Here is a 17,409-nt window from a genome sequence, read left to right as displayed (position 1 = left end):
AACCAGGTAAGGCCCCCCTGAGCTATGTAGCTCTCTTTCAGAAGCGACCTGGCCACAAATGACAGCACAGCCAAGTGGCTTATCACGTGGACATTTACAGCAGCCAAATGCTCGAAACGCGTGACGTTGATTCTAAATGTGGAGGGGAAAACCGGAGGACCCGAAAGAAAAATCCACACGACCACGGGGAGAGAAAGAGGCACGCAAACTCCAAATACAGAGGCGTCGGGATCGAACCCAGGACCTCCTGCATACCAGGCGAGGCAGTTAACATCTCGCCACGCGAGTTTGTGAAGATGGAGAGAGCTCGGACGTTAAGATCGTAGAAGTGCAGTACAACGGAATGGATGTTGATAACGTAGCCCATGCAGCAGCTGCAGCAGAGCCCCCTGGACGTGGAGGAGGAGGGGGAAGAGAGAACTCCACTGAGGTCGTGGCGCTTTCTGTGCGGCTGACGGGAACGCAGAGACCACATCGTGAACGCAGACGTCTGCTTTGTTACGACGCGGGGCAGTTCGTGGGTGTCGGCGCGTTTGGCTTTCTTCGACAGGCAAAATAATTTGAAAGTGTGTTTTCTTCTCACTCCAGGGTAGTAATTCTATTGATAATAATTTTGCCCCATTAATTTACCCAGAAAAGCCTCAATGAGTCTCGAAGGTTGTCTGTCAGGAGGAGCCTGCATTTGGATGTTTGGCCAATTCCATGAATACCATTAATGTTCCGTTGGGCGGATGTCCCCGGCGAGACTCGATCTGACGGCGCACGCAAATAATGTTGCGTCCATCATAAGAATAAGCTTTCGCCATCCGTACATTCCAGCCGGTTCCACCTCCAGGCGCGGCAGTTGAAACAAGGGAGCACACTTCTTAAATCCTCTTCCCTGTCCATTCCCAACAGGATGAATGTGCACACCGCACGCCGAGTCGATCGGGACGTCGCGTGTGGCGGGGCGAAGTGTGGGTAACTTCTTTCAAGGCGTCTCGCCAACGTCAAAGAGTGTAGGCCCTTCCGCAGCAGTGGCGCGGCAAGGTAACTGCGGGGCTCCGCCTTTACTCTCAATGGCTTCGGGGACAGCCCTGAACCCGTGTTGCAGGAGTCGCACTCGTTCGTAAGAACCCACTCGCCGTTAACTTTCGGCCGTCGTATAATTATCAGAAGCCGACGAACGAGACTTATCGAGACGACCGCTGACCGCAATGTGAACTCGTGACCTTCCGAGAAGTGGAACGGGCGCTCCGACCCCACTCCAAACACAACGGCGGGAGCAGCCACAACGGCCTTCCATCAATCTCGGCGGATATCCAGCCAACGCCGCGATATTGCATGTCCGGGGATTTGTCTCGCATGCTCCATATAAAATTATCAATATCAGCCCACGATTGGGGGGGGGGGGGGGGGCTTCCTGTGTTAGAGGCCATGTGGCTTTTGGCCACTGTTAGGACGCTCCGGGGGGTAGGGGGGGTGTTGGGGAGGGGGTCGGGGCGCTCATTAAATTCCTCTGGTGCCTCAACCCCCACCGACCGTCAGGACATGGAATGCGTCGTTAGTGATCTCCACAAAAGCGTGATCTAACAACGTAACTTTGTTTTGTGTTTGTGTTTTACTGGGAACGGCGATTCTGAAAAGCGCAACGTGGACGACGATTGGCAGTGCGCCGCGGAGTCCGCCGCAGATGTCTCGCGGGGGGGCTGGAGGGGGGGCCCGGCGATGGTGACGAGAGGATGGACGTCCTCGCGGCCCGGCTCACATTTTCGTGAGACGCGTGCCCATGGACGTGACGTCCCGTCGTGCCGGGCTTCTGAAAAATCTCTATCGGAGGAGGCGCGGGCAGCAGGCGGCGGGTGGCGGGCGGGCGGGCGGGGGGGGGGTTTCTACATTTTGACGCTGCGTTCTGTCCGAGCACAGCGTAGCAGTGCGAGCCCCCACGGAGCCCAATCGACTACAATCCGCAGCCCGCGGTGACCACACCGCTGCTGCTGCGCTTGTGCCCAAGCGTTGTGCGGCGATACGCCCGGCGCAGTTGCACCGGGGGTTCCAGCAGCGGACGTGCGCAGCAGGAGCCAGGACGTGCAAGTGGAACGTACTGGGATGGCACTGCCACACCACGCCACTTCGGGCGTGCAGTTACTTTAACGCCTCCTCCGGTGTGTTTTTTTTCCCGAGATTGTTTGGCAGGAGGTCTGACGTATTTGTCAAACACTCCTCCATGACCGAATACGAAACGTCGGAGATCACGCCGAACGCGATGTTGTGTTCAGAGTTTGCCTTCCTAGCCCCACGCGCTGCGAGCTTTCAAGCTCCCCGCATGTGGAGTGAAAACGTGAGATCGACGTCGTCCGGAAAACGTCAGATGGACATCGTTCAGAAAAGAGAGTGGATTGTACAGATGTTATGGAGCAAATTCTCAATTCTGGAGGTGCAGTTGGAGCGAAACGTCGGACATCGTGCCGAACGGACACGCGGCGCAACAAACGCATGGAAGAGCTGTTCGGCACAGCCGCGAAAGGCGATGCGCTTAGCGGTGCGTTCATTTACTAGACACGCGCAAATCACAGAACAAACTCTGGGTTGATCTTTTTTAAAACAAAAATCTAAGAGCTCATCTTTTTGTTTAAATGTTAGCAATGAGGTCTAGCCAGTCCTCGTTTAACGCGGTAGTGGATGCTTTCCTCAAAGGTGCCGCGCCCAGCGAAATCAATTTCCCCATAAATAACGTAACGGTAACATTTGGCAAGATGCGATGTACGACTACGCACACCACGCAGTGAGATGGCGGGACGAAAACTGACGATAACGCCGCCGTACTGTATCACTCCGCTCAGCCGTGCAGCTCAAAGGAGTACCTTTGCCGTCGACTACTCAGAAATCGCGTTATAACGGGGATACGTTCCTCGTTGTGCGAAATTGTTCCGTAACGGACCCCGTTATAGCGAAAGCGCGTGGCGTGAACACCGCCACGCGTTCAGCAAGGAGTCACCGTGCAGGTGAACAGAGGGACAATCCATTGACTTGTGGAGTTCGCTCGTTCGCTGCGCTCGCCGTCGACGCCGCTAGAAATTTGGCAGTGAACACCGACGATTAGTTTTATTATTATTTCAACAAACTCCTCCATTCCAGCCGCGCAGCAATTTCCCCCGACACGAGCGTCCACTGAATCGTAGCTGGCTGTCGTGTTTTTTTCTTTCCTACATGATGCAACAATGCATTGCTTTTTCTGCTACTTTAGAATCATCCTTGTTGGATTACATACCTTCAATTTGTCAGGCGATGCTTTCCATGAAAATATTCATTTTTTTTTTGCAAGTTGATTCTGCGTAAAAATCATGCTGACCTTGTCAATGGTATTTTTTTGTTTATATTAATCAGGCATTGTGCTTCCACTGTTGTGCGTATTAGTTGCCAATTGTGGTGGAGTATGTGGAGGTGGATGTGTGGGACGGTGGTTAGCACGCTGCGCTATGAACACAGCGACCAATTACATCATCACTGCCCTTCCCCTGCCCTCTCATTTAATAATCCGCATTGACCAGTATGGTGAAGTATGGTCAAATCTCCACCAGGATTGACACCGCATTGTGAGCCCTTCATCCGAGCAGTGGATCAACAGAGGACTGTAAATCGCTATATCTGAACCAGTTCTACTCTATGGGTACAACGGATAATCCACGTTTGATTCCTGGCCATCCATGGCTGGCAGCGGTCAGTGAGATGTTAACTACCTCGTCTGGTATGCAGGTGGTCATGGGTTCGATCCTGACCCTGACGCCTCTCCCCGTGGTCGCGTGTATTTTTCTCCGGGTCCTCCGTTTTCCCCTCCACATTTAGAATCAACGTCACGCGTTTAGAGTATTTGGCTGCTGTACATTTCCACACGTGATAAGCCACTTCGTTGAGCTATCATTTGTGGCCAGGTCGCTTCTGAAAAAGAGCTACATAGCTCAGTGGGCCTTAGCTGGTCAAATAAAACTATGTTTTCGTTTTGTTTATATCCCAGCTGGTCACTGGGCTTGCACACCTTCGCTAAAGCACACTGACTGTCATGGTGAAGTATGATCATACAGCCTCCACTACCGATAAGGGTAAGGCGAGGCATTACGTCCAGCAGTGGATTGACCGATGGCTATAAAGCATTGTTATTATCGTCATCACACCGCCTACGCAATATATCAAGGACGGTTGAAAAGTTACGATGCAATCATTATTTAAAAAAAAAACATCTCATGGACCTGATGTTGGGCTTATTACAGAGCGCACGCTCGCGTGAGAAGTGGGGAACTAATCATCGTTACCGCACGGTAGCCCATTAAAAAGCGATCATCTACACTGAATAATACGGCGGCGAGCGAATATCGCTTTGGCTTTCTGGGCTCGACGTCCCGCCCGCAAACCGAACCGCCTTTCCCTGCGAGCGCTCTTGTATTCATATCCGCGCTACCGCCGTCCTGGGAGGGAAGTGGTGGGGGGGGTCGGTGTTGGAAGACGGCCTCGGTAATTACGGCCACCCAACGGCGGCGGCGGCGGGAAGAAGCAAGCGGGGCCGCTGTGCACTCGTAAACGATTGAGACGGACGGGCGGGCACGGTCGGACACAAGTGTCGGGCAGACGATTGGACGGACCGATCCGGCCGTCTCGGTACATCCTGCGGCGGCGGCGGCAGCAGCGGGCGGCCGGGAGATGGGATGGGAAGAACCCCAGCCGTACAAGAGCGGCAACATCGAGAACACTTGATATTTGATTAAAATCAGCACGCAAGCACCACGATGCTGGGGCAACAGTGAAGCTGCCGCGGCGCTCGCCAAACGCAGCGAGATGAGGAGCAGTGACAGGTGATGGCACTGCTCGCTCGTTCTGCGTCGTCGTCCCCCACACTACGAGTTAGGGTCGGGGGGGGCATCTCTGGATTGCAGCCTCGCGCTGGAGGTGTTCTCTAGGGGGGCTTCATGCCGCTGGAGGTGTTCTTTAGGGGGGCTCCATGCCGCTGGAGGTGTTCTTTAGGGGGGCTCCACACCGCTGGAGGTGTTCTTTAGGGGGGCTCCACCCCGCTGGAGGTGCTCTTTAGGGGGGCTCCATCCCGCTGGAGGTGTTCTTTAGGGGGGCTCCACCCCGCTGGAGGTGCTCTTTAGGGGGGCTCCATCCCGCTGGAGGTGTTCTCTAGGGGGGCTCCACCCCGCTGGAGGTGTTCTCTAGGGGGGCTCCATCCCGCTGGAGGTGTTCTCTAGGGGGGCTCCACAGCGGTGGCTCTCCGCCTGGCTGAGGTCTCTCTCCCTCTCTGTCTACGCTCGCCAGGACTTTGATCCATTTTGTCTGCTCGAGCCGAAGTCCGCGCCGGTCCCAAATCTGACTCGGAACCAGGAATTGATTCCCTGACTAAAGCCTCGCGAGCCGCACCGCCGCTCTCTTGCCAGGGCCACTCGGCCCCGCCGCCGCTGTCTGTCACGAGGGTGCCCCCCCCCCCCCAAATGGGACGGGTTCTCCGTACTTAACCATCCTTAGAGCTGCACGCGCGCGTGTCCTGTGCACAGAAACCCCACGGGCTGACGCCAGTTGCCGAGCTACCGAGTGCGCAGGCACTGCAACTGCGTTAGGGAAGGGGACGCGGGGGGCTCAAGAGAAGGCCAATTCCTACCTTGCGTCAGGACCAATGTCACCTAGGCTAAGCCACTGTCACTCGAAGATTATACGACGTATATTGTTTTTTTTATCGCAACCACCCGAGTCTCATGCTCGTGTGAAATGTAGCGGAAACAAAATGCAACAACAATGTTCACGTTGAATGCAGAGGCGTTTTTTCTTTTTTGGGTTTTTTTATTAAAATTGTACAAAATTGTTTGGTCCAACCGGAAATAGCAACAGCCGCACGCCACGGGATCAGTCGCAACGCAGAGGCCCGACACGAAAAGTCCGGGGGTACTCGGAGCGACACGTCCTACGATCCCCACCATCCCGTGCCAGGTGTGTGGCCGAATTGGAGGTGACACGAGCACAGAAGTTTTACGTCGAGCGACTATTTACCAGGCACGCTCGGGTTGCCAACTCTTGAGATCTGAACAATAAAAAACCAGGGACATATCACGAGGAATAAGAATATCTCACAATACCAGCAGAGGACAGAGGTTCACATGGATGCATTCGTCTTAAGCGGTGTATTATCATTATTACGCGAGTGACAATAACAGTCAACTTGTAATGGTCCCTGGGAAGATTTCAAAATAATTCCCAAGACTGCAGCTGCCTCAACTAATTGGACGTCTTGGGGGGGGCGAGGGGGACAGCAGGACAGGATGGCAACCCTAAACCACATCACAAGCTGGGCAAAGCCAGAAAACCGTGCTAGATTATAACCGCGCACCGACCCACATTTTATCCCTTTGTAAAAAAAAAAAAATAGCTCGCGACGACAAAAGGTTCGTAATTGCCGCCACTATTATCCGCTTGACGTGGCCACCGCTCCTTGCAGCGGCCGTCGGACGGGCGGGAATGAGGGATGGCGCCCGTTGTAAACGCCGAGACCGAGATATAAAAAAAGGCCAAATCGTTTGTTGAAACTCGCTCCTTTTCTCGACGGCTGGCACAACGTGTCCCGAGGAGATAGTGCCGGCAAGTCGAGAGTGAGCGTCCGTAAACGGCGACGTCCGCCGCGGGGGATGGCGGTGCGGGGAAGAGGATCTGCGGTGGCCGTTTCTCGCCCGACGGGCGTCAAGCGGCGTGGCCCCGAGGGTTGCGTGTTCTGCCTCGCCGGAAAACAACCCCCGTCACGGCCAGCGAGCGAGCCAGCGAGCGCGTCGCCTCGACGGGTGAAGTCGACATCAAACGGCGGGCAGTAGCACCTACAAGCTATGTATTATACTGGGGGGGGGGGGGGGGGGGGGTCGCGAGCTCGTACCCCCAGTCCGATCCTGGGGATGCCCCCCGGCGCGCGGACCGAACGTCGCGGCGCCGTTCACGGACAACCACGCGGCGTCGTGACCTGGAAAGGCATCGCGGAGCTGCGGCGATCCTCGCGCGAAAGCTCAGCGAGCGATGTTGTCGGCCGCTCGGGGGATTGTTTTTGTTTACGAAATTGTTTTTGAAAAACAGAGAGAGGGGTGGCATCGTTTCCGCGCTTTCATCGAGTGAATTGTAATCGCGTGAAGTCGCTTTTGCCCAAGTGATGAATATTTTTGAGTGAAAATGTTTGTCTTGCTTATCTTAAAAATTTTTAACTCGGGGCTTAATATGGCATTTTATTAAATGACTTCAAGAAGAGAAAATGCATCCCACAGTTCACATGCGAATATACCAAAGTCTGGAATAAAAATCCTAAATTGGGCATAACGTTTTTAAATGTTTAATCCGAAAACCCATCGTCCAATGTACAGCGTGTCTCCGTTTGCCAGTGTTTTCAAGGCCCCCACATTGTAACTCTTCACCACTGTAGGCAAACCCATTTCCGAAAGCAATGACCAACAAACCACATTTTGTATCGCTTACAAATGTTACCGATTATTTTGGTCACGTTCGATGAACTTGATTGCGTCTTTGGTAAAGTGCAGTTTAATAATGAAGTATCTACGACCATATCATCCTATATTACACATCTCAACAGCTAAGCAGGATTAAGCACAGCTCATATTTGGATGGGTGATCAGCAGTGCTTATCAGGTATTGTAAGCGGCGGGAGGGGTGGGGGGGGGGCATTGGGTGGGAGGTGTGGCCAAGAGAAAAGTGCCTCGTGTGTGTGTGGAGCTTTCATCACATCACGGAGGGGGCGTAGGATGAGGGGGCAAATCGTTACAAGCCTCATTGAGAAACGCTTGGAATTGGTTTATCTGACCCCTGCAGCCACGGTGTGATGGGGCGTTGTGGGGATGGGGGAGGGGTGCAGATCGTTACAAACCGAGTTGGGAGATGTCGCTAGACCGTTCCTGAAACGCATCGTTCCATCGTCACGGGAACGGCCGTTAACGATGACAGCTACAGCGGTATCGTTAATTGATAACGAGCACGCTTGGGTCGATCGCGCGATGGGGATCTAACGGAGTTCGGACGCGCTCCGCTTAATTTTCCGCTCGAGCGTGTGGTCCGCCGTGACTCGAGACAAATCGCCCCCGGCTCAAGCGGGGCCTGATAAAGGCAAAGGCATCTGTCAGGGAGGGGGGGGGGGGGGGGGCGTTTGCGTAGTCACGACGGCTGCGAACGCAGCGCAAGGAAAGGGGGGGGGGGCCGGGGGGGGGGGCGCGTGAGTCACTAGCCAGAGGACCGAGCCGCCGCAGACGCCCGCGGTAATATTCTCCCGTTAATCGGCTGAAGCGGCAAAAGCGGCAGCAGTCATATAATTTCATCCCCCGCGCGTGAGGCAGGGGGGGGGGGAATGAGGAGCGGGGTTGAGCAGAGAGGAGGCGACGCTGACAGGCGAAATGGGATGTTCTCATAGCTCAGTCGGGCGTCTAACGCATTTGACTTGGCGCGTTGCCGTCGGCTAAACGGGTGAACGCAGGGGACGCTTCCCCGCGCTCCGTGCCCCGAAACTCCGCGAGACGAGGCGAGGATTCATCCACGCTTTCGCAGAAATGGGTTCGAGCTTCGCAGAGTCAAAGGCTTCGTCCCGGTAATCAAATGAGTGCCGGGCGGAGATTATTTTTGTAGGCGGTCCCTGAACCGGTGATGGAAATGCCACGTTCCCATGGCAGTGGTGATAACAAAGTAGATGCCTGTTGCAGAAAATAGTAGGCACGCAACGATTCACCCACCATGGCAACATCGTGAATTGTCTGCATTTGCGATTCGTGAATAAGTAGTTTTTTGTAATTTTACAATCCCATTTGTATCGTTTGTTTTTTTGGCTGTTTGCGCTGCTCGCAAAATCTTAACAAGGGCACATCACTTGCACATCATTTGCATACATCCTAAATTATCAATTCTTACACGCACAATTCTTCGCACGCAGTGTAAATATTAGTCCTAATCCATTCATCCCACCATCATTATAAGCTCAAAGTAACAGTGTGTTGGCATTTTAATTAAGCGCCATAACCCTACGACCCCTATAAAATTATAAAACATCCCGACATAATTTTCAAACGTAAAAAAAAATGTACATCTCCTCATGCTATATCGGCAGCCAGGGTGGCATCGCAAGCCTTGCCCACTTGGTCAAGGTCTGCTCCACCGTCTCACCTGGCGTCACAAACGTGGTATGAAAGTGACAGCATGCCCCGTACAATTCTGACCCCAGGGGCCAGACCACTATATAAAATATTTGAACTTCCGCCCCACTGTGGTAATTTAAAGCCCGGGCCCAATTCTGACCCCACAGATCAGATGTTTGTACCCCGAGTCAAACTGTATCCTACACAGTACTGATCCCAAGGTTCAACTTACTACCACTGTCTTATTTTACCAGGTCGGGCCCACTGAGTTGTAGAGCTTTTTTTCCAGAAGCAACCTCGTCACAAATGATAGCTCAACGAAGTGGCTTATCACGTGGAAATGTATAGCAGGAGCCAAATACTCCAAAACGCACGTCGATTCTAAATGTCGATAGAAAAACGGGAGGACCCGGAGAAAAATCCACGCGGCCACGGGAAGAGAAACATTAAAACTCCAAATATACAGCAGCAGGCGTCAGGGTCGGGGTCGAACCCACGACCTCCTGTATACCGGGCGAGGCAGTTAACATCTCGTCATCAGCGGAGAGTCCCAACTTATACGGGCGTCACAATGCTTTAGGAGGGGGTGGGGTCACGGTGACAGAGAGAAGACGGTGTGCAGGTCGACCTCGGCTTGCTGCAGAGCGACGCACAGGGCCCGGCGCGTGGCGGCGCTGCCGGCGCCCTGGCGCCACGCTAGCAGCATGGCGAGTGTCTGGGCGTGCGCGCTGTGAGGGTGAGCCACGCGGCAGCGGTAGGCCCGGGCCTGCGAGACGCCCAGCACCGACACCAGGTGCTCGCACTCGGGCCCCAGCGAGGCGGCCAGGTCGCTCAGCTCCTTCTCGTCGGGAGGAGAGTCCAAATACTCGGGAGAGAAATGCGCCAGCACGCCTGGGGAGGGGAGGGGGAGGGATTGACATTTGAATGCGAGATACAATTTATTATTTTTAAAGTATGCTTACACAACGCACAATGCTTTCGTAGGTAAACTTTTTTCGTGAACGATCGCCGAGCAAAGGATTAAAGTCGTCAAACGGCAGCACTATCCGAGTTGTAATATGTGGGAGTTATAACGTGTTTATAACGTGTTTCTTGAGTTGTGCATGGTTATTGTAAGAGCTCCGGAGAAGAGGCGATGGGAGGGAATTCCTAAAGTATAACAGGAAGCGTGAAGAAGCAAAAAGTGCTTTTGACCTGCAGTGTATTGAGTAGGTGAGTGAGTGGTGGCTTAGTGAGTGGGTGGTGGTGACCTGCAGTGTATTGAGTAGGTGAGTGAGTGGGTGAGTGGTGGCTTAGTGAGTGGGTGGTGGTGACCTGCAGTGTGGTGAGGGCTGAGTGAGTGGTGGCTTAGTGAGTGAGTGGTGGTGACCTGCAGTGTATTGAGTAGGTGAGTGAGTGGGTGAGTGGTGGCTTAGTGAGTGGGTGGTGGTGACCTTGCAGTGTGGTGAGGGCTGAGTGAGTGGGTGAGTGGTGGCTTAGCGAGTGGGTGGTGGTGACCTGCAGTGTATTGAGTAGGTGAGTGGGTGAGTGGTGGCTTAGTGAGTGGGTGGTGGTGACCTGCAGTGTGGTGAGGGCCGAGTGAGTGAGTGGTTGAGTGAGTGGTGGTGGTGACCTGCAGTGTGGTAGTTGAATACAGTACGGGTGGAGGCAAAAACAGTCACTGTCTGGTCGACCGACTCCTTCACGTGGGTGAAGGAATCGTCGAGTGAAGTTCCCGGGAACGGTCACCATGGCAGCAGTGATGGACGCTTGATGAGGGGGCAACTGACCGCCGATGAGCGAGTGACTGGAGTGAATCGGCGTGAGCTGGATTGGCAATTGGATCAACTGCTTCACGCCGTCATCGATTTGGTCGAGATTCGACAAAATGCCGCCGCTGCGCACGTTTTTGGCGGCTGTGTTGCGCAACCCTCCCAAGTATCCCGAGGGTTGCATCGCGTGTCCCACATTTGGCTCCACGAAGCAAATTGACGCTCCGAGCACGTGGAGCGAAGATGACATCGCAGTCGTACTTTAAAAATCACTTCAATCGGCTTCTTTATCCACGCTGGGAGCGCACGTGTTATTCGTCTCAAAATAGTCGTTTCATCGTATGGCCAGCCAAATAAAATGTTCATTTCCAAGAACTGGAACACTGCATGCCAAATGAAGTGAAAACCCAAAATTTAATGGGATGCTGGCTGGGGGTTTTTTTTTGTGCGGTCATTGGTGACCAGGGCTAAGCTCATTAAAAATCGCTACACGAAAAAAAAAACACCCGGTTTAATCACGGGTGGCTGCAAAAAGTTGATCCCAGGATTCCAGCGGTGCTGACTCAGGGCTTGGCCATGGTATTAGCAATGCCGTGCCACCTGCCTGCTTTCACAAGAGCCACCGCCGTCATAAAAGAACACAAAATGTGTGCAGATGCATCTATGCCCTTGTACACAACATTAACTAGGAAATAAACAAAAGCCTCGGTACTCGTACGCGTCTATGGTCTTGGTGTTGTTCTTCGTATGCATGCATGCGTACGTGCAAGGGCGTGTAGCGGTTAGCGCGCTGCGCTACGAACCCGGCGACCCAAGATCGATTCTCGCTCATGGCCAACACCAGGTGACAATTATCTGAACCGGTCCTGGGCTTCCCCTAGGTCGACTCCGCCTCAAACGAGGATTTGGTGCGGCGTGTAAACATTGCCACTAGGGAGACAAAGGCGGCCGGGCGTGGTTGGCCACCCACCGCCTCCGTATGCCGTTCCGGCCTTCATAGGTGCTCGCTAACGGCAGTTGCCCCTACAGTCTGTTAAGGATGTATGGGGGATCATTGTCTTTTTATATATGTGTGTGCACGTGCGCACTTGTGAATGCGAGCCTCCTAAACGCAATATTTCATCGAGTGCCAGGTGAGACGAGGCGACAGCCCCAAGTCCGGTCTGTGTAAGCACACAACGTACGTGCGTGCACGCACGCTTGCATGCAACGTTAGGTGTCCGTGCGAGTACGCGACAACTCTGTCTTTGTGTGCGACTACGTATGGGCAGAGGTGGGGAACCTGTTCCTCGCCAAGCGCCGAAGAGGACTTTCAAATGACTTTAGGGGGCAACCGCACATTAACGTGGGGAAAAAAATGCTGAATCTAGAAACTCTGCTGCGAGATCAATACCCCTCCAGTACCCGATTAGTGCGGCTACCATGCTTGCGGTGACAAACAGATATCGTCAATGCGCCGCTTCAAAGTAATGCCGCGGGCTGCATTCGGTCTGTGGCCTTATGAAATGGCCGGCCCTTATCCGGTCCATGTATCACACACACACTGAATTCGCAAGAGGTGGTACAGTCCGTGAGGCTATTTAAAATTAAGTTGTGAGCTCCCACTCCCGTCTCCTTCCCCTCCTCTAAATACCCCACGTTCCCGGTCGTTGCCTCCTACGTTGAGTAGGGGATCCCAGTCGCCCGTGACTGTCCCCTTACCTCGGGACTGACGTCCGTGGATTACCTCTACCCCCAAATATGGGACCTTTCTTGGCAGTATCAAAATATAAACAATGAGGTTTTACCCTTCATAGCAATAAAACAGGTGTTAAGATGTTAAAACGCCAAACAGAATCCTTTTTTCAAGGAATGCTATCTGCATTAACCACACACAGTACTTGTGGTGAACATGCAATGAAAAACACGCTCTGATAATCTATGCATTGTATTTGAATCTGATTGGTCCACACCAGAGACAGCTTTCTTTTGAGCCTCGTCTCAAACAGAGTTAGACCAGAGAACCCCAAAAGGCGAACAGCACAGAGACAACGCCACCATCAGGGCATTTATAGCTCAGGGTGAGCAGCTACAACATGGGACCTTAACACCTCAACACCTGTTTTATTGCCAGAAGGGGTAAAACAGATTGCTCTACCTCTACCCCTGCCATCACTCGTGCTTTGTACCGGGCTTTTGTTCAATAATAACAATACAAAATTGAAACTTGAAGTTGTGGGTCCCGTGAAATCAGCTCGCGGGGGCCGCACGCAGGTCCCCCGCCGCCGGTGCGCGCAACCTGCGCCGGCTCGCGCGTTCTTCCGCGCCAGAGCGAAATCACCGTCGAGGGGGTCGCCCCGCGCGGCCTCCTCCCGACCGACGGCGCTCTCCTCGCGCGTGATGCGCTCCAGCAGCCACGGGGACTCTTCCCGCAGCGCCTCGCACAGCGCCGCAAAGGCCCGCGGCCCGCGCCGCGGCAGCTCGTCCAGCAGGCGGTAGGCGCGTCGCCGGGAGCCGCGCTCCGCCAGGACCTCTTCCATCTGCTGCGCCGAGATGATGCCCTCCTGGTACAGGTACTGGCTCGCCGACTCGGCGCACATATCCGTCGCCAGCTGCGTGCGCAGCCGCCGCAGCGTCAGCTTGTGCCGCTGGTCCATGGGCGGCCGCGAGTCTGCGTGTGGGTACGGTGAAGTCCTCGGGTGACGCGGCGAATTCAGAGGCGGGCGGAGGGAGGGCAACGGCCCCCCGTTGTTCCCATGAAGGGCGACGTTTATCTCGTTTGGGGAGTGCTACGTTGTTTTTATTTTGTGCGACTAATGAGCCGGGAGCGCGTGCTGCAAGAGATTTGTTTGCGGTTCAAATCCCGCAGGGCACCCTGGTTAATAAGTTGCGGTAGTTGAGCTATGAGGTACACTGTCATCTCCAGTGTATTTTAAACGTTCCGAGATCCCGTGATATCATTAGAAGAAGAGTAGGCCCACTGTGTGCCAAAGTCACGGTCCTAAACTTTGCCAAAGTAAAAAAAAAAAATCACTTGGAAATTAGCCGATTTGAAAACAAATCGCGATCATCGGCCCCCCGACTGCGAAAACGTCGCGGGTCGCCTCCTGGATATTAACGTTTATTTTTATTCTCGCAAAAATATAAATATATAACATGCGATACTAAAGAATGGCAGAACAACACGATTGAAACCACTGAAAAATGTAATTCTGGAACGCCAAATCCACCGCTGCAGTCGTAATTGTAAACTGTCACCGCCTGGCACGGGGCATCTCTGCTCAGCGTGGAACCGCGGCTAACTCAAGCCACCGGTGATTTGCAACGCTGTTCAACTATTGAGGCTCGGAGAGCGAGTTTTGAAAGTTTGCCCATTTTATTATTATTCTGTTCTTGCACACGAGGGCCAATATGTCCGTGAAGCTTAATGCCAAATGTCAAGGTCTGCCAGCCATGACGAGCGGGCTTCAGACGAGAGAGTCGGTGAGGTTTTTTTGACTATTCCTTCGCCTCCGTTGATGGAGTTTTCGAATATAGTTTGGGTTGCAAGGCCACAATCAATGGCTTGTCCTTTCAAAAGTGAACTGCAAGGGATTTGAACCCGGGTTGCCTGCTTCTGAGGGAGGCAAGCTACCCAATACAGCCGATTACTCCAGCCTTGGCGAGTTTCGATTACGAAAGTAATCGATGACTACCGATTAATTATCCGTTTGTCGATCGCTCGACAAATTGGATAACTCAAAAGAGGTGTCGTCTCTTAATTCTCACATGTGCCGCTGGACGGGAAGTAAAAGGGGGTTGAGGAGGGGGGGTGACGTCATCAACATCATAAGCTGCATCACCACGGCCATCGATTTGTGGGGGGGGGGGGGGGGGTTTCCCACCTTCAGCGCGTTGCTAAAGGGCCGAGTGACAGCCCACAAAGCGAAAGGCTCTGTAGTTGACTTCAACATCGGCCGATTCATCGACTTAACTAATCGATCCACCTCGCTACAATTATTGCGCGATGAACTTGTAGACAAATTGTAAACAACTTGTGTGCTCCATAAGACAGCGCTGTTCATTTGGGGGGGGTTAGATCGAGCAAATGTGTGTCGTTAAACCCGCCACCACCCGACACAGACAATTAGTACGGTTAGCTGACGTTAGGGGAGATTGCTGTACTAGTAACGTTGTGTTTTCGATTTAAAGCTTTCGTGACTGCAGGGATTCATATGCTTGGTTCTGTCGGTAAAGTCACGTAGAAGGGAAATAATAAAATAATACAAATATAAAACAATAACAATTCTCACGACGTTTCGACTGCAACACAAGCAATCATCATCAGCTGTGAAACCCATGATGGTAGTGATGTTGCTGATGATGACGGTAGTGGTGGTAGTGATGTTCCTGATGATGGTAGTGATGTTCCACTGCTGTGGATTTAACACCTGATGATGACAGCTGTGGATGTCACAGCTGATGATGATTGCGTGTTGCAGTCGAAACGTGAGAATTTTTATTGTTTTATATTTTTATTATTTCCCTTCTACGTGACTTTACCGAAAGCACCAAAAATAGTAACGTTGTGTTTACGTGACAAACCTCACGAATTGTGGATATTGGTCGTGAAATCCCGCTGCGTGTTAAACTGAAGTCGTGTTCTGTGCGTCGTGCAGTCAACGCGCGTTGCGTGACGTGCCGTGTGTGGGTACAAGGGTCACTTTCTCTATCCACTGCTGGATTAAGGACACCCTAAGCCAGGTCGGTCATGGGGGTGGGTGCGATTTGACCATACTTCACCACGACGGTGAGCTCGTCTTGTGTGTGGGGCCGCAGTGCCCAGAGGCGCGGTACAGTGCGCGCACGTGTTTACAGCCAGCAGCACTGTACTAGGCCATGGCTTTGTTTACGTTGTTACAGCGATGATGATGGTGGTGGTAGTGATGATGGTGATAGTGATGATGATGGTGTTGGTAGTGATGATGGTGGTGGTAGTGATGATGGTGGTGATGATGGTGGTGATGGTGGTAGTGATGATGGTGGTAGTGATGATGGTGGTGATGATGGTGGTAGTGATGATGGTGGTGGTGATGGTGGTAGTGATGATGGTGGTAGTGATGGTAGTGATGATGGTGGTGATGATGGTGGTAGTGATGATGGTGGTGGTGATGGTGGTAGTGATGATGGTGGTAGTGATGATGGTGATAGTGATGATGGTGATAGTGATGATGGTGGTGATGATGGTGGTAGTGATGATGGTGGTAGTGATGTTCTTGATGATGATAGTGGTGTTCTTGATGATGGTAGTGATGTTGGTAGTGATGTTCCTGTTGATGGTAGTGATGATGATGGTAGTGATGATGTTGGTAGTGATGTTCCTGATGACGATGGTAGTGATCGTGATGTTTCTGATGATGATGTTAGTGATGATGGTGGTAGTGATGATGGTGGTAGTGATGATGGTGGTAGTGATGATGGTGGTAGTGATGACGATGGTAGTGATGATGGTATTGATGTCCCTGATGATGTTCGTGATGTCCCTGATGATGATGACGGTAGTGATGATGTTAGAGATGTTCCTGATGATGATGGCAGTGATGCTGCTGCTGATGTTAGTGATCTTGATGATGACGTAAGTGATGTTATGAAGTTGGTGGCGTTGGTGATGATGGCTGAATCCAGCAGCCCGTCTCCCTGGCAAGCAGCGAACAATGGTGAACTACGAAAGACAAAGGTGCCCCTACCCCCGTATAGCCTCAGCCGACTTGTGGTTCCAAGTGCCGTGAGAGACTAGCACCTGCGGAGATCGTCTCCCTCGTGGCGATGTTTCTGTTTGGCTCGCACCGCAGCCGGCAGCCAGTGACGGCGGAGCCGACCTAGAGGGGTAGAAACGACCACGGGGCGGGCACAACAGAGTCGTGGATTGGTGAATGGATGCAGATGGCCGTGATGATGATGGTGGTGGTGATGGTGGTGATGATGGTGGTGATGATGATGGTGGTGGTGGTGGATGATGATGATGGTGGTGGTGGTGATGATGGTGGTGGAGGTGGTGGTGATGGTGGTGGTGATGGTGGTGGTGGTGATGGTGGTGGTGATGGTGGTGGTGGTGGTGATGGTGGTGGTGATGATGGTGGTGGAGGGAGGTGATGGTGGTGGTGATGGTGGTGATGATGGTGGAGGTGGTGATAGTGGTGGTGGAGGTGATGGTGGTGTGGTGATGATAGTGGTGATGATGGTGTGTGGTGGTTGATGGTGGTAGTGGTGATGGTGATGATGATGGGGAGGCAAACTACCCACCTCTTTTATCGCCGTGCAACCATGGGGTTAAGCAGTGAACGCTTCAGATTAAAAGAAGAACCGAAAGCTGAACGCTAACAAGAAGGTGGTCGGGACGACACTTCCGCGCAAGCGAAGGGCTCGGCGTGACGTCACGGGGGGGGCGGGGCGCGGGGGGGGGCAGGGGGGGGGGCAGGGGGGGGGGCAGCATCCTCCCCCGCACCGCGTCACGGACTCGCTGGTGATGCTGAGCACCCAGTCACTCTGCTCCGTTCAGGCTGGAAAAAAAA

The 17,409-nt window shown here is 53.1% G+C and overlaps 1 protein-coding gene across 4 annotated transcripts; it reads right to left on the bottom strand.

Annotated features, from left to right (window-relative positions):
* Positions 1–5,786: 5,786 nt before the first annotated feature.
* On the bottom strand, positions 5,787–17,270 carry CRADD (CASP2 and RIPK1 domain containing adaptor with death domain). 4 transcript variants are annotated; one of them, XM_061562798.1, is made up of 4 exons: positions 17,141–17,270; positions 16,585–16,716; positions 13,200–13,692; positions 5,787–10,019 (listed from the first exon to the last, which is right to left on the bottom strand). In XM_061562798.1, the coding sequence occupies exons 3-4, from the start codon at positions 13,513–13,515 to the stop codon at positions 9,721–9,723; spliced, it is 615 nt and encodes a 204-aa protein (XP_061418782.1). In that variant the 5' UTR covers positions 13,516–13,692; positions 16,585–16,716; positions 17,141–17,270; the 3' UTR covers positions 5,787–9,720. The 4 variants fall into 4 exon arrangements, with proteins under 4 accessions (XP_061418782.1, XP_061418780.1, XP_061418781.1 ...); XM_061562796.1 differs by having other exon boundaries at positions 13,200–13,529; XM_061562797.1 differs by having other exon boundaries at positions 13,200–13,529; positions 16,638–16,716.
* Between the last annotated feature and the right edge of the window lie 139 nt (positions 17,271–17,409).

Source organism: Lethenteron reissneri, chromosome 30, assembly GCF_015708825.2.
Source record: "Lethenteron reissneri isolate LAM-NWPU_2019-01 chromosome 30, ASM1570882v1, whole genome shotgun sequence".
In the NCBI taxonomy this organism is placed as follows: Eukaryota; Metazoa; Chordata; class Hyperoartia; order Petromyzontiformes; family Petromyzontidae; genus Lethenteron; species Lethenteron reissneri.
The sequence above is the reverse complement of the archived record's forward strand: the minus strand, read 5'-3'. Positions and strand labels throughout refer to the sequence as shown.